Genomic DNA, 12544 nt, shown 5'->3' with positions numbered 1-12544 from the left:
TGAAAGTGCAAACTATAGCCCTATCTTTTAAGCCAAATACTAATGCAAAAAGTTATGATAACATCGTTATTTTAAACACATATAATGTGCTTCCCTGTTTACTTGTTTCTTTATTAAGAGCTTACAAAAGTCAACCAATACCTTATTTCAACCTTACAAGGCTTAATGATGATTAGACTTAACCATTGTTCCAATTCCTAGTTGCTTTAATAAACACGTGGCCAATTTTCTCTCCAAATCGATAAGTTATAGTTCTAGTCAAGAATAAGAATATGATGAGGGCAAAAGCCATGATGATGATGATGCAAGGAATCCTAAATCTGAGACCCCAACTAAAAAATTTCTTGAATGTAACTAACAACAAAGATTCCCACAGCAGGAAGCCAAAATGCCACCAATTGAAGAAGGAGGTTTTAGCTTTGCTTTCTTATGGATTGTCAGAATCAAATTGGTTAGCCCCGAAAGCTTAGACACAGGGCTTTTGGCCACCTTGCGCAAATGTGACAAGGTATAGTGAGATGAAGAACATGATGACTTGGAGTTGAGGAGAATAAGGCAGTTTCACAGTCAAAGTGGAAAGAGCCAGAAACACAAGCGCTTGTTAATTGTAATCAAATTTCTCATCAATATTGGTGATGAAATTGATTTGTATAGGCATCACAACCCTGAATTGTAGCAATGGAAAACTGAAATTTAGGATTCGTGAGGAGAGGGATCATGGGATGGTTAGCCCTCAATGGATTCAACATCTAGGAGATTAGAAGTTTGACATTGATGGAGGTTGAAGAAAGTGGAAGGAGACGTCATGTTTGGATGGATGCTTGAGGCAGGAGGAAACTGAAGAAACTGTAATTAATGAGTTTATGCGGCCAGGATTTGATTTTGAAGAAATACTAACAGCGGTTTTTCACTCCCGTTGTTAGTAATATTTATAACTAGTGTTATACTTGTCCGATGGTCGGGTTGACGGATTTTAAAAAATGGATTGATTTTATTTTTTACCAAATGAACGTAGTTTCAAAATTGTAGGTGTTTCTCTCAATGCTAAAAGGTAAAATTAGCAAAAACCGTTTTCTTCCATGATACGACATCACTTTTGAGCGTTAAAAATTAAAGTTACCCAAAATTAGTAAACAACTAATCCTTGTTAAGATATGTAAACATTAATTGTAATATAAAAATCTCTCTCTCTCTCTCTCTCTCTCTCTCTCTCTCTCTCTCTCTCTCGGCTTTTGGTAAAGTTTACTCCTTTTTGAACGGTTTGTTCGGTAATTAGCTATATATGTTTGTGTTTAGTTTTATTTATATCCAGTTAATTTCTGCAGTTGTATGATTTTTATGGTTATTGACGATCGTCTAGGCATCAAGCTTACTAAAGCAGTTATCTAGCTTTTAATATTTCCAGCCACTTAACTGGTCAATTAAATAATCTAACCATGGTAAAGAATCACCCAAACGATCCATTCATTATTTTGATGGTTTGATGAAGTATCACTTCCCATGACTGACCTTTTGAGTGATTTTTTTATATAGTTCTTAACATATGCCTACCTCCTTTTACTGATTTTTCAAACAACTTTTCAGGTGTACCACAATGTTTCTAAATAAAAATACATGCTTGAACTTGAAGATGGTAGTGGAAGAGACACTAAAATTAAGCCCCACCCCACATCGATGATCCCACATGAAAGCTTAAGCCATTATCAAATTGGTTGTTACGACATCCTTCCTAGGATTGTTTTTTTTAATCAATGGGTGGGGTATATATAGGAAGAGATCCACGCACCTACTTATTTACTAATTATGGAAGGGGGGGGTGTTTGAGAAAACTTTTTAAGGTTAAAAATCTTTTTTATAAAATTACTTTTTGGCCAGTGACTTTTTTTCAAAAAAAATCTTTAAAAAATATTTGTATTTGCTTTTAAGGTAAAAGTTAACTTTTCAGGTTAGAAAGTCTCAAAAGTCACAAAAATATAGAATTTGTAACTTTTGAAACTCTATTTTCCTTCTATACAAAAAGTCATTTTAAAATATCTTTTTCAGTTCCCAAACATCTTTTGGATCTTTTTTAACTTTTTGAAAAAGCTAAAAGCCAAAAACACCGTCGATTTTTCAATTCTCAAACATCTTTTGGATCTTTTTTAACTTTTTGAACAAGTTTAAAGCCAAAAGTTGTTTTAAAAGCAATCCCAAACACCCTCGAGATGTCCTTGTTCAAGTGCAATAGTAGGCTTATAAAAACAGAGAGGATGTAAAGTCTCACTTGTTAAGAAAGATAATCTCAAATGCCCATCTGGATTTAATCATCTCCAACCATAGTACTATCTCCCTCATATATTCTATTCTCACCTCCTTGCTAGAATTTAAATTGATCTTGCATACAAACATGTAAAAGACAAAGTTAGCAAATATTCTCCCCAAAAAACATATCTACAAACACGTTTACATGTATCTTGCATACCAATTAACATTTCCTACTACAAAAAAAGGCTTTTTCACAAATTTTATGACAAAATCCTACTTAGTTATAACCCACAATTTGATGAAGCTACACGAACAAGGAGAGAGAGAGAGAGAGAGAGAGAGAGAGAGAGCTTTTTACAAGCAATAAGCAAAGCAACTATCAAGTAGAGCCAGTCCTAGACATGAGAGACATGGCCTTTCTCAAGTCCAATGATTTTAGAGACTCCGGAAAATTCTTCCCCTGTACCTGTGGTGGGACCCACAACCCACCACTATGAGGCGATAGCACCTGTGATTGGGATGACCCACTTTCTGGAACTTCTTTCGCTTTCTTCACAAATTCAAAGAATTCTGCAACTTGACGAGCATACCTTCAAAAATAGATTATCTAAAAATTAGAATTTAATAGTATTATACGAGTAATTAAAAATAGCTTACTGCTGCTTAGCTTCAATATCCTTTGAAAAATCAATGTTGGGTTCACAATCAAGAACCAAAGCAGGGACCTGTTTGTTACATACACACACACACAAACAAAAATTACATTAGCAACTAACTAACTAACTAATAGATTTAATTAAGCTAATATGGTTGTTTCTTTTACCTTTTGAATACTTGAGTGCATATGATTGCCTTCCAAATAGAAAACCTGATCTTTTATACCAGGATGCAAGGAGGCATCCATGTGAGGGGGAAGCTTGCTGACAGATAAAACACCATGATTTCCAGTTTGAAATGGTAAAAGCCAGCTCTCATGTTTTTCATGCAGACCACGAAGATAATCAAGGCTTACTCCACCTTCTTCTTCCCTCTTGCGTAGCATCATTCGTTTGTGGCAGGTATCAGGGCTTGCTCTCAGATAGATGAATCCATCTGGAATAAGTCCAGGCAGAGATGAAACAACTGGATCAAACCATGAATCATAAATGCTGATTTCCATCTCATTCATCCAGTTTGCTTCATGAACAGCTCTCACAAACACCTTCATCAAGTAAGCACCAAAAGTAAACAACCATCAGGAAAGGTTAAAATTACCTGATTATCTCTAGCTGTTTGGTTCTGATTCTTTTAGTTGCAAACTTTGTCATTCAAGTTAAAGATAAATTGATATAGTAAAAAAAAGGGTCAAATGCAAGAAAAAACATTATACTTTTTCATCTATTTGGTATTATAGCATTCTGCTTTTACTTCTTTTGATTTTTATAGCTTTTTTCTTATTAAAACATTTTACTTTAAAAAATCACCCATTATAGAACTGTACTTCCAATTTGTTTCTTATTAAGACGCTACCATTTGAAAAACCAACCCAATTATAGCAGTGAAAATTGCTTTAAATCTGGATAACATTGATATAATTGGGTGGATTTTTCAAAGTACAATATTGTAATAGGAAGAAATGAAGGTAGTATGCTATGATATAATAAAGATATCAATGGAAGTATAACAAACATATCAATGAAAGTACATTAATTTAACCCTATTAAAAACAGATAATTTATAGAACAAATGGAATAGTTTGTACCATTCTATCACTGAAAACACTTCTTTCCATCAACCTGAGAGGCTTAATTCCACCAGATGATTCTTTCTCCTGCATAACTCTTGTAACAAAGACATAATTTTGGAAGGTGTAAGCATACCTTTGTGGCTCAGAATAAAAGGCATCTAAAATGTTAAAATGATCAGGTCCAATATCCTGCCATTTATCAATGGGTTCAGGAACAATCTCAACAAGATCCTGAAGCTCAAGAGTCTCATTAGCAATTCTCTTCAAGAAAGTCGTCTTCCCCACACTTATATTTCCTTCTACACAGAAAGTAAGTCGCTTCTTTTGGGCTGGAATGGCATCAGAATTGGCACCACCATCTTTCATTTCTTCATTCACGCTCTCTTTGATGAAGGTGGTTATACTCTCAGCATGGTTTCTATGTATAATGCCCACAGAGGATTGTAAAAACTCTACCATCTTCTGATTCGATTTCCCATAAAACTGTTACAAGAACAACATAAAAACTCAATTCAAAATTTTATATTTAAACATCAATCTCAATGTAACTATCTCCAAAGAAGAAATCCATTAAAGCAATCCAAGAACATCAATTTGAGGGAAATACCTTGTCCTTGTAGATTTTCTTGAGCTCAGCAACACCAGCAATGCCATTCTCCACGAGCTTCCTCAAGTTCCTCGGTCCCACGCCTGGAATTCTCAACAAATCTGGATTTCCGGGGAGTAATGGAGGAGGACTACAACTACCACCCAAAGAACTCCTTTGCCTCCTGTTTAATCTCGAGGGCTTCACCTCCGAAGCCAACAATCCTTTCTCAGTCTCACCGCCACCGCCACCGTCGTCTTCACTATTCATGGCAGAAATCGGAAACCCCTTATCGGATGAGGTAGAAGATGTACGAAACCAAGACAAACGAGACCCACTACGACTCTCCTTAAGCACAACCCATGCTCTATCAGGGACAGTTGTAGCACTCTCGATGGAGCACCGGCAAATTCGACACCTATTACCAGAGCTCAAGGCGTAACGAGGGGAACTCGAAGACGTGGCATAATTACACATGGAAATCATGGGGTTCAGACCACTAAGAGAGGGAGGCATACCGGAACTACGTAACTGTAAAGCTGTGGCAGCCGGCGGCATTGAGAAGGGAGGTGAAAAGGGACTGTGTTGCTTAAACCTTTGAAAATGTAAGGTGCGTTTGTGGCTATTTTGCTTAAACCCTAGAGGGATAAGGGAACCATGAGGGGGTAATATAGTGGATAAAGGGCTGAGGATGGGGGCCGCAGAACAAGGGGTTAGACGCAGCAGCTTCTGCATAACTTTCAAACATTTCCTTGCAAAAATCACTATCTTCTTTGTCTTTTTGCTTCGCTTTCACTGTAATTTCGCCGTACGGCAATTCAAGTTGGTATTGAAAACCAGGAATGATGGGAGAAGGAAAGCGTTTTGTGTGTGTTTCACACCATAACCATTTCCTTTCTTTATTCCTTCTTCTTTTTTGCCCTAATATGTTGGGCTTTGGAGCTCCATTAGACTAGAAATTACAGTGAGAAGGAAGCTAAAAACAAACAAGGCATGAGGGAATCTTCAACTTAGTATCAAAAAATACACAAAAATATGACTTTTTCACCACCAATTTGTTTATTTATCGCACACTTATCAAAGAAATATGTTTTTCATATTTTAATAAAAAAAAAATAACTATAGAGAATATAATATTGGAAAATTGAGTAATATATTTATTTTTATATTGTTTTTTAACGACATGGTTGGTTTTTTTTAAAACTAATCATCTTGTTTGTAATGGAATATTCTTAAAGACAATCTCCGATCTATCATTATTTTTTCCATTGGAGTAAAAAATAAAGTAAACAGTATTTTATTTCCAACCTTAGTTTATTTTCTACCTTATTTTTTACCCTAAAAAATATATTTTTAAAATATTCCATTTTTATAATTTATATATATTGTCAAATACATCCCTACTAATTAAACTCTATATTTATGATTAATTAATATAAATTAGTATATAACATGATATTATAAATATTAAATATTGCATTTAAATTATAATTAGTAGATAAAATAAACTAGAAATATATAAATAAAAATGAGAGGGACTAAAATTGATAACCAACTTCACCTCTATTTTTAGAGATATGAATAGTATTCCCCCATATATGGGGGAATACTATTTATATCTCCAAAAATGGAGGTGAAAATAGGGTAGGGTTGGAGAAGAATGAGGAAAAATGGGGAAAGAAATGGAGTTTGGGGTGGGTTGGAGATGCCCTAAGTCCGTTCCGGATTGACGTCATTAGTCTCGGCCCATTCCGATTGGGTTTCGGATACAAATTATTATAAAGATTATTCTAGAATACATTCCAAAATATCATCATATTTCATACTAAGAGAGCGAAAAAAGATATGTCATCTCATTTTGAAGACTTTGAGAATTTACATGAGCAACTCCATAATGATACTTTTAAACTTTGAATGTCCCCAAATTAGGTAGTTTTTTAGTACCTTACGTTATTCCAAATTGAAAATTTGTAGTTCGAAACGCATTCTGGAACACACAGAACATGTCCGGAATGCGATGAACTGCATCGGAATACATTCCAGAAGTATTTTGATATTATTTTTTCGTTATATATATATATATATATATATATATATATATATATATATATATATATATATATATATATATTGCAACATGACAACATTTTTTATGCTTCTCTTACAATATATTGCAAACCTGCAATTGCTGCAGATGTTCTTACTAAACTAAGGGCCCGACTTCCATGCGAGACTATGTTCTGAAAAACGTATTTTGGTAGGTGGTTAGATATTTCTGTCGAGATAGAAGGGGATCATTTGCTTTTACATTACGTTTTCTGCAAAGAAGTTGTGACGTTCCCTCGAAGCCTAGTATAGGAAATGTTTTTTGAGATCGACGAATAGGAGTTGACGTTTAGGAAGAGGGAATTTTGTCTTGTCACCAACTTCCAATTTGGTGAATATTTTGCAGCCTTGGATTCCGGTAACACCTTTTGATTATGTGTGTTTCATAGGGTCAATGCAACTGAATCAGTAAAAGTGAAATGTGTTATTTATGTCTTTGACACATCTTTTCATGAGTTATCGGATGATGATCTGGTCCGAGTCATTATATTATATATGTTGGAGAAGCGGTCCAAAGATTGGTTACCTCGTTGGCCTCTAAATGAGGAGTATTTTAGTTTGGTTTCAGGTATCGTGGCGTTAAATTATAAATATTGTAGTAATGTTATTTACGAAATTGATTGTGTATTTTTTTGGTGTTGCGGATATCTATGAGGGAGGGTAATATGAGATCAATTGTAGTCTCAGTTAGAGACGTTATTCCTAGCTATTATTCACAATTCCAAATGCCACAATAATTCCATTTCCAATCTCAAACCTAATTTCCATCACAACCACCTTTCACACCTTCAATCAAAATTGTTTCTGATTCCAAACACGAAGAGCAACAACAACAACCTCAACAACAAAAGAAAGGGAAGGACGATCCGAAAAGGACACAAAAAGAAGAAGTTGAGTTAGCAAAGACATGGGTCGACATATCTGAAGATGGTGGCGTGGGAAATGGTCAAAATCGTGATTAATTTTGGTTACGTATCACAGAGCGATTTTTTAAGGGAATGAGTCGGGATGCAAATTATCTGACCCCCAACCAATGTAACTCGAAGTGTAATCTTATGAACAAACTCGTAACACATTGGAATGGAATTTACACAAACTTTGAAAAGCAACGGGTTAGGGGAGAAAGTGAAACGAGTTTTTTGAAAAAAACACACACTACATTCCAAGATGATATGCTAAAGCCTTTTAAGTTTATTCTTGTGTGGGAAGTTGTCAAAAGAAGCATTAGGTGGATGGAACTTGCAACACATGAAGATATTGCTAATCCGCCAAAAAGAAGCCGAACATCTTCATATTCGAGCTCACAACAATTCTCATCGGATGGTCATGTAGGCGTTAATCTTAATGATGATAACGACGACATCGAAGAAATACCCCCTCCTCCTCCTCCAATGAGAATGGACAAAACAAAAGCTCGAGCAAAAGGAAAAGGGAAAGTGACACCTTCAAATTTGTCAATCGGACCCACGCGGTCAGCTAGATCCGAGGAAATGATGACACATATGACACAACTGAATTCAACTTTGGAGAGACATATGCTTAAAAAAGTCCGACACACAGAATATTCATTGTTAATGCAAGATGTGAGACACGTCGACCCCGAAGATCAAAAAGCGGTTAAAGCGGTGAAACAGTCGATTCGCGAAAAATATAAGCTAAAGCGCAAATGAAATTTCGATGTTATGTTTTTTTTCTAGTTTTTTTTAATGTAATTTTTAATTTAATGTAATTTTTTATTTTTAGGATTTCTAAAATGTAATTTTTAATTTTAGTATGGTTTTTACAAAAATTCTTATTTTTTATTGACATTAAAAAAGAAAAAAAAACTCATAGGTAAACTATTTATCACAGCCTACGTGACATATTTTATAATTGGTAAAAAAAACACCATACCTCTTAGCCTTAATGGTCGAGAAAATTAATATGGTGTTTTTTTTATTCCGCACACGATCAACTTTACATAAAATTGCTTTTATTCAAGTATGATAGTTTTTTCATTGTTGAAAATTCGCATTTGTATGGCTTCAATCATTGTATAGACAATGATTAATTGTTGGACACAGTACACTCGACGTGTACCATTTAAGGACTAATTAACGATTAGTCATGATTTTGACAACACGGAATAATACATTATTTTAAAAAGATTTATATTTCAAATATTAAAACTGTATTCATAGTTAAAAAAAATTTTGAAAATATGTTAACTTATAGAGAATTAAAATATTTTCGAAAAAATAAATAAATAAGAATAACATTTATTCTTGTGTTTTTTCTATTTCATAATTAGTTATGCTAAACCTTTTACAAATAAAGGCACTTGTAAAAAGTTTTTTCTATTTCATAATTAGTAATGCTAAACCGATTTTTGCTGAGTCATCATGTCAATATGCACTTTTATATATTGGACAATTTTACGAATAAAGATACTCGCCGGTGTATTCTGGATTTATGGGGGGTGGTCATAATTGTTCCATATATATATATATATATATATATATATATATATATATATATATATATATATATATATATATATATATATATATATATATATATATATATATATATATATATTGAAAAAAAACAAAGATATATCAGTTTTTAATTTTTACATCATGATGGATGTGAATCATGTGACACTTATAAAAAAACCAATTTCTATAGATTTTCTTTCACTTCAATCGCTTATAAAAGGATAATGACTTAAGAGGGTAACAAACTTTCAACTTTATTCATATTTAGTCATTGAATTTTTTTTCATGCTTGATTTACCCTTGAATTGTTTGAAATTGCTCACATTTTACCCTTATGACCGGCTATAACCAGTCATAAGGGTAAAATGTGAATAATTTCAAATAATTTAGGGGTAAATCAAACACGAAAAAAGTTTAATGACTAAATGTAAACAAAATTGAAAGTTTGTTACCTTCAAGCCATTATCCCGTAAATGGTTCTAAATGTTATTAAGAATGAGCACAAGCTAAATATGAAGGTGACAAAAATGAGGATATTGTAGCAATCGTGTGATATGCTTTTATGTTATAAGGTACAATAAACAACACATAGAAATACAATAGAAACTACTTTAATCACATAGAAATTGAAGAAACAAAGATTGTAGTGGTTTCAGAAACATACTTAGTGCATAGGCAACAATTTTTACTCCAGCGGGTGGAGACGGTCGTTGTAGATCGTGTGAGGACGAGAGAAGATATGATAAAGAAGCGTGAAGATAATGCAGGGTTAAATTTGAATGAGTTTTTTCTCTTTACAAGGACACAATCTTTGATTAGAGAGTGTGGATGCGTAAGATCAAGGTCGTGGAGTACTACATGAGTAGTCTAGTACTAGTTGCATTTACATTGTTTGTGCATTTTTCCTAGTTTTCACTATTTTTTACTTTCAACTTGTTTTGTCGATACTTTTCTTCATAGTTATTACTTGTATCCATATTTTGTATTTCTATGTTGGTTCTATATGTACATTCTCACCATGCTCGTTTTTATTTTCAATCTATTTTTCATTTTATTGCTCGTATATGTGTCTTTTTGCCTTTGTGAAACTCTACTAATTATTTTTACTTTGTGTGTTAGTGTAAACCACTTATATATGAATAAAGAAACTCTAGTTAAAATTTTATCTCATTGACTAGGATTAAAGCAATGCACTACAACAAGGTTATGTGATACTTATGTAATACTCCTTACAAACACAACACAAAACAAATCGTAGTGACTAAAATCAAAATTATTAATCTAAGTAATTGCTATCAATAAGAAAAATAAACTAAGAGATGATTATAAAAGGGATAATGAATTAAAAGGGTAACAAACTTTCAACTAGTTTATATTTAGTCACTGAACTTCTTTTTGTGCATGGTTTACCCATGAATTATTTGAAATGTTCATAGTTTACCATGACTGGTTATAATCGGTTATAAGGGTAAAATGTGAACAATTTCAAATAACTCAAGGGTAAATCAATCACGAAAAAAAATTCAGTGACTAAATATGAAAAATTTGAAAGCTCGTTACCTTCTCAAATCATTATCTCTAATATAAATTATAGCCCATCAAATTTGATGGGTCACTATTCATCAACATAAATGTGTCAAGTTTGAACTTAAAATGGTTTGCAAAAATTATCCTGGAGTTGCCTTGAAGGATAAAGTTTTATATGTTTTTCATAAAATAAATGTTTATTTGTATTTTCTAAATTTTGTTATTTTTATGCATCTTTCTGTAACCATTAATTTAGAATTTTATATCATGTCATATCAATTATATAACACTTTTATAAACATTTCTTTGATTTTCAAAAGTCATGATTTTATAAAGGGTAATGAAAATGTGTTATTGTTGAACTTAAAATGGATTGCAAAAATGATGTGGAAGGAAAATATTTTGTATGTCATTGATCAAATAAATGTTTATTTATATATATATATATATATATATATATATATATATATATATATATATATATATATATATATATATATATATATATATCTTTCCATAACTACTGATTGAGATAACGTGATATAAAATTTTTATAAACTTATCATTGATTTTCGAAAATGTTATAATTTTACAAATGGTAAGGAAAATGAGTTACAACTTAAAATAAACTGCAAAAATGTACGGTTGGTGGTAAATGCTTTGTATGTCTTTCATAAAATAGGATTTTATTTATTTCAAATTTGTTATTGTAATTGTATTTCTATAAGAGGATTAGGTATGGGTCACACCCATACCCATCCACAATGTTGCCACATCACCATCAACTCTTCATGACTTCTAGAGGGGGGGGGGGGGGTTCCCAGTTTTAACCTCGTTGAAGTGAAGTAAAAAAAAGAAGAAAATAGAGGAAAGAAAGAGATGAAGAAAGAAAGAGTATGGCGTTATTCCAGCAACGAGAAACAACGAGCAACACCAAAATGAGATGCAGGGGCGGTATTTGTGCGTTATGGCAGCGTTATGGAGGTGCCACATAGACACCTCCACGACGTTATGGTTTCGTACCGTATGCTCTAACCAGGGGGTTTCTACAGTAAAGTCTCAATATTTTGGGAAAAGTTTTAAAAAAATCCTAATTTTTTTTGAATAAAAGAACCCAATAAATCGGATAAACCTAACAGTTTAATCTCATTCATCCGGTAAGCCTCATTTAACCGGTTACAAATGTATATGTTCCATCTTAGTGGTGACTATACATTGACTTCATGTGTTTAGGGTTTTTGTTTAAAGAAAACCCCTTTATTCTCGCCTCCTTTATTCCTGACAATCCTTGGATTCATCCTAAGCAAAGCCTGTGTTCCTCCAAAGATTTTGTAGATGTATGAAGTATTTGAGTCGGACACCATCGACGTTCAACTTGATGATTTTTTCAAAAGAAAGCCAGTTTCAAGATGCACAGATGAGTTCTTAACGTTCTGTACTGGGAGGTGAAGGAGAGTATACACGAGTGGAGTCCAACAGTTATGGTGAAGTAGATGATGAGAAAGATACTGAAGAACCTAATGAAGAAGATGGTGATGAAGATCATATCGAATATTCCATCCCTGATCCGAAGGTCAAATGGAATGTTATGAAACCAGTTCTCAGAGAAAGGTATGAGTCCAGACATCAACTCAAATTATGTTTACCAAATTATTCCATCCATAAGGGTTATAAAATTCGTTTCAAGAAGTGTGATAGTGCTAGACTAGTGGATGTATGTGCAACTGATCCAGAAAAATGCCCTTTTATGGTTCGTGCTTCATGGATGAGTACTGAGAAATCATTCCAGGTGAAAAAGATTAATGAAAGTCATACATGTGTTAGGAGTTTTAGTAGTTAAAGACTTATGAATCCAACTTGGTTAGCAAAGCAATTTGT

At 33.2% G+C, this 12544-nt stretch overlaps 1 protein-coding gene across 1 annotated transcript; it reads right to left on the bottom strand.

Annotated features, from left to right (window-relative positions):
* Window positions 1-2389: 2389 nt before the first annotated feature.
* On the bottom strand, window positions 2390-5506 carry LOC145103338 (uncharacterized). Its single transcript, XM_079040884.1, has 5 exons — window positions 4578-5506; window positions 3986-4453; window positions 3068-3445; window positions 2902-2969; window positions 2390-2834 (listed from the first exon to the last, which is right to left on the bottom strand). Exons 1-5 carry the CDS (start codon window positions 5289-5291, stop codon window positions 2624-2626), a joined length of 1839 nt encoding a protein of 612 aa, XP_078897010.1. The 5' UTR covers window positions 5292-5506; the 3' UTR covers window positions 2390-2623.
* Window positions 5507-12544: the final 7038 nt, after the last annotated feature.

This window comes from Lactuca serriola, chromosome 1 (assembly GCF_051521515.1).
Source record: "Lactuca serriola cultivar US96UC23 chromosome 1, Lser_US96UC23_V15, whole genome shotgun sequence".
Classification (NCBI taxonomy): Eukaryota; Viridiplantae; Streptophyta; class Magnoliopsida; order Asterales; family Asteraceae; genus Lactuca; species Lactuca serriola.
This window is presented reverse-complemented; position numbering and strand designations above follow the sequence as displayed.

Coding starts and splice junctions, on each gene's coding strand:
- LOC145103338 (XM_079040884.1), bottom strand. CDS start 5,291: ATGCAGAAGCTGCTGCGTCTAACCCCTTGTTCTGCGGCCCCCATCCTC. Junction 2,970..3,067: donor TGCACTCAAGTATTCAAAAG/GTAAAAGAAACA, acceptor TGTAACAAACAG/GTCCCTGCTTTGGTTCTTGA. Junction 2,835..2,901: donor GATATTGAAGCTAAGCAGCA/GTAAGCTATTTT, acceptor CTATTTTTGAAG/GTATGCTCGTCAAGTTGCAG.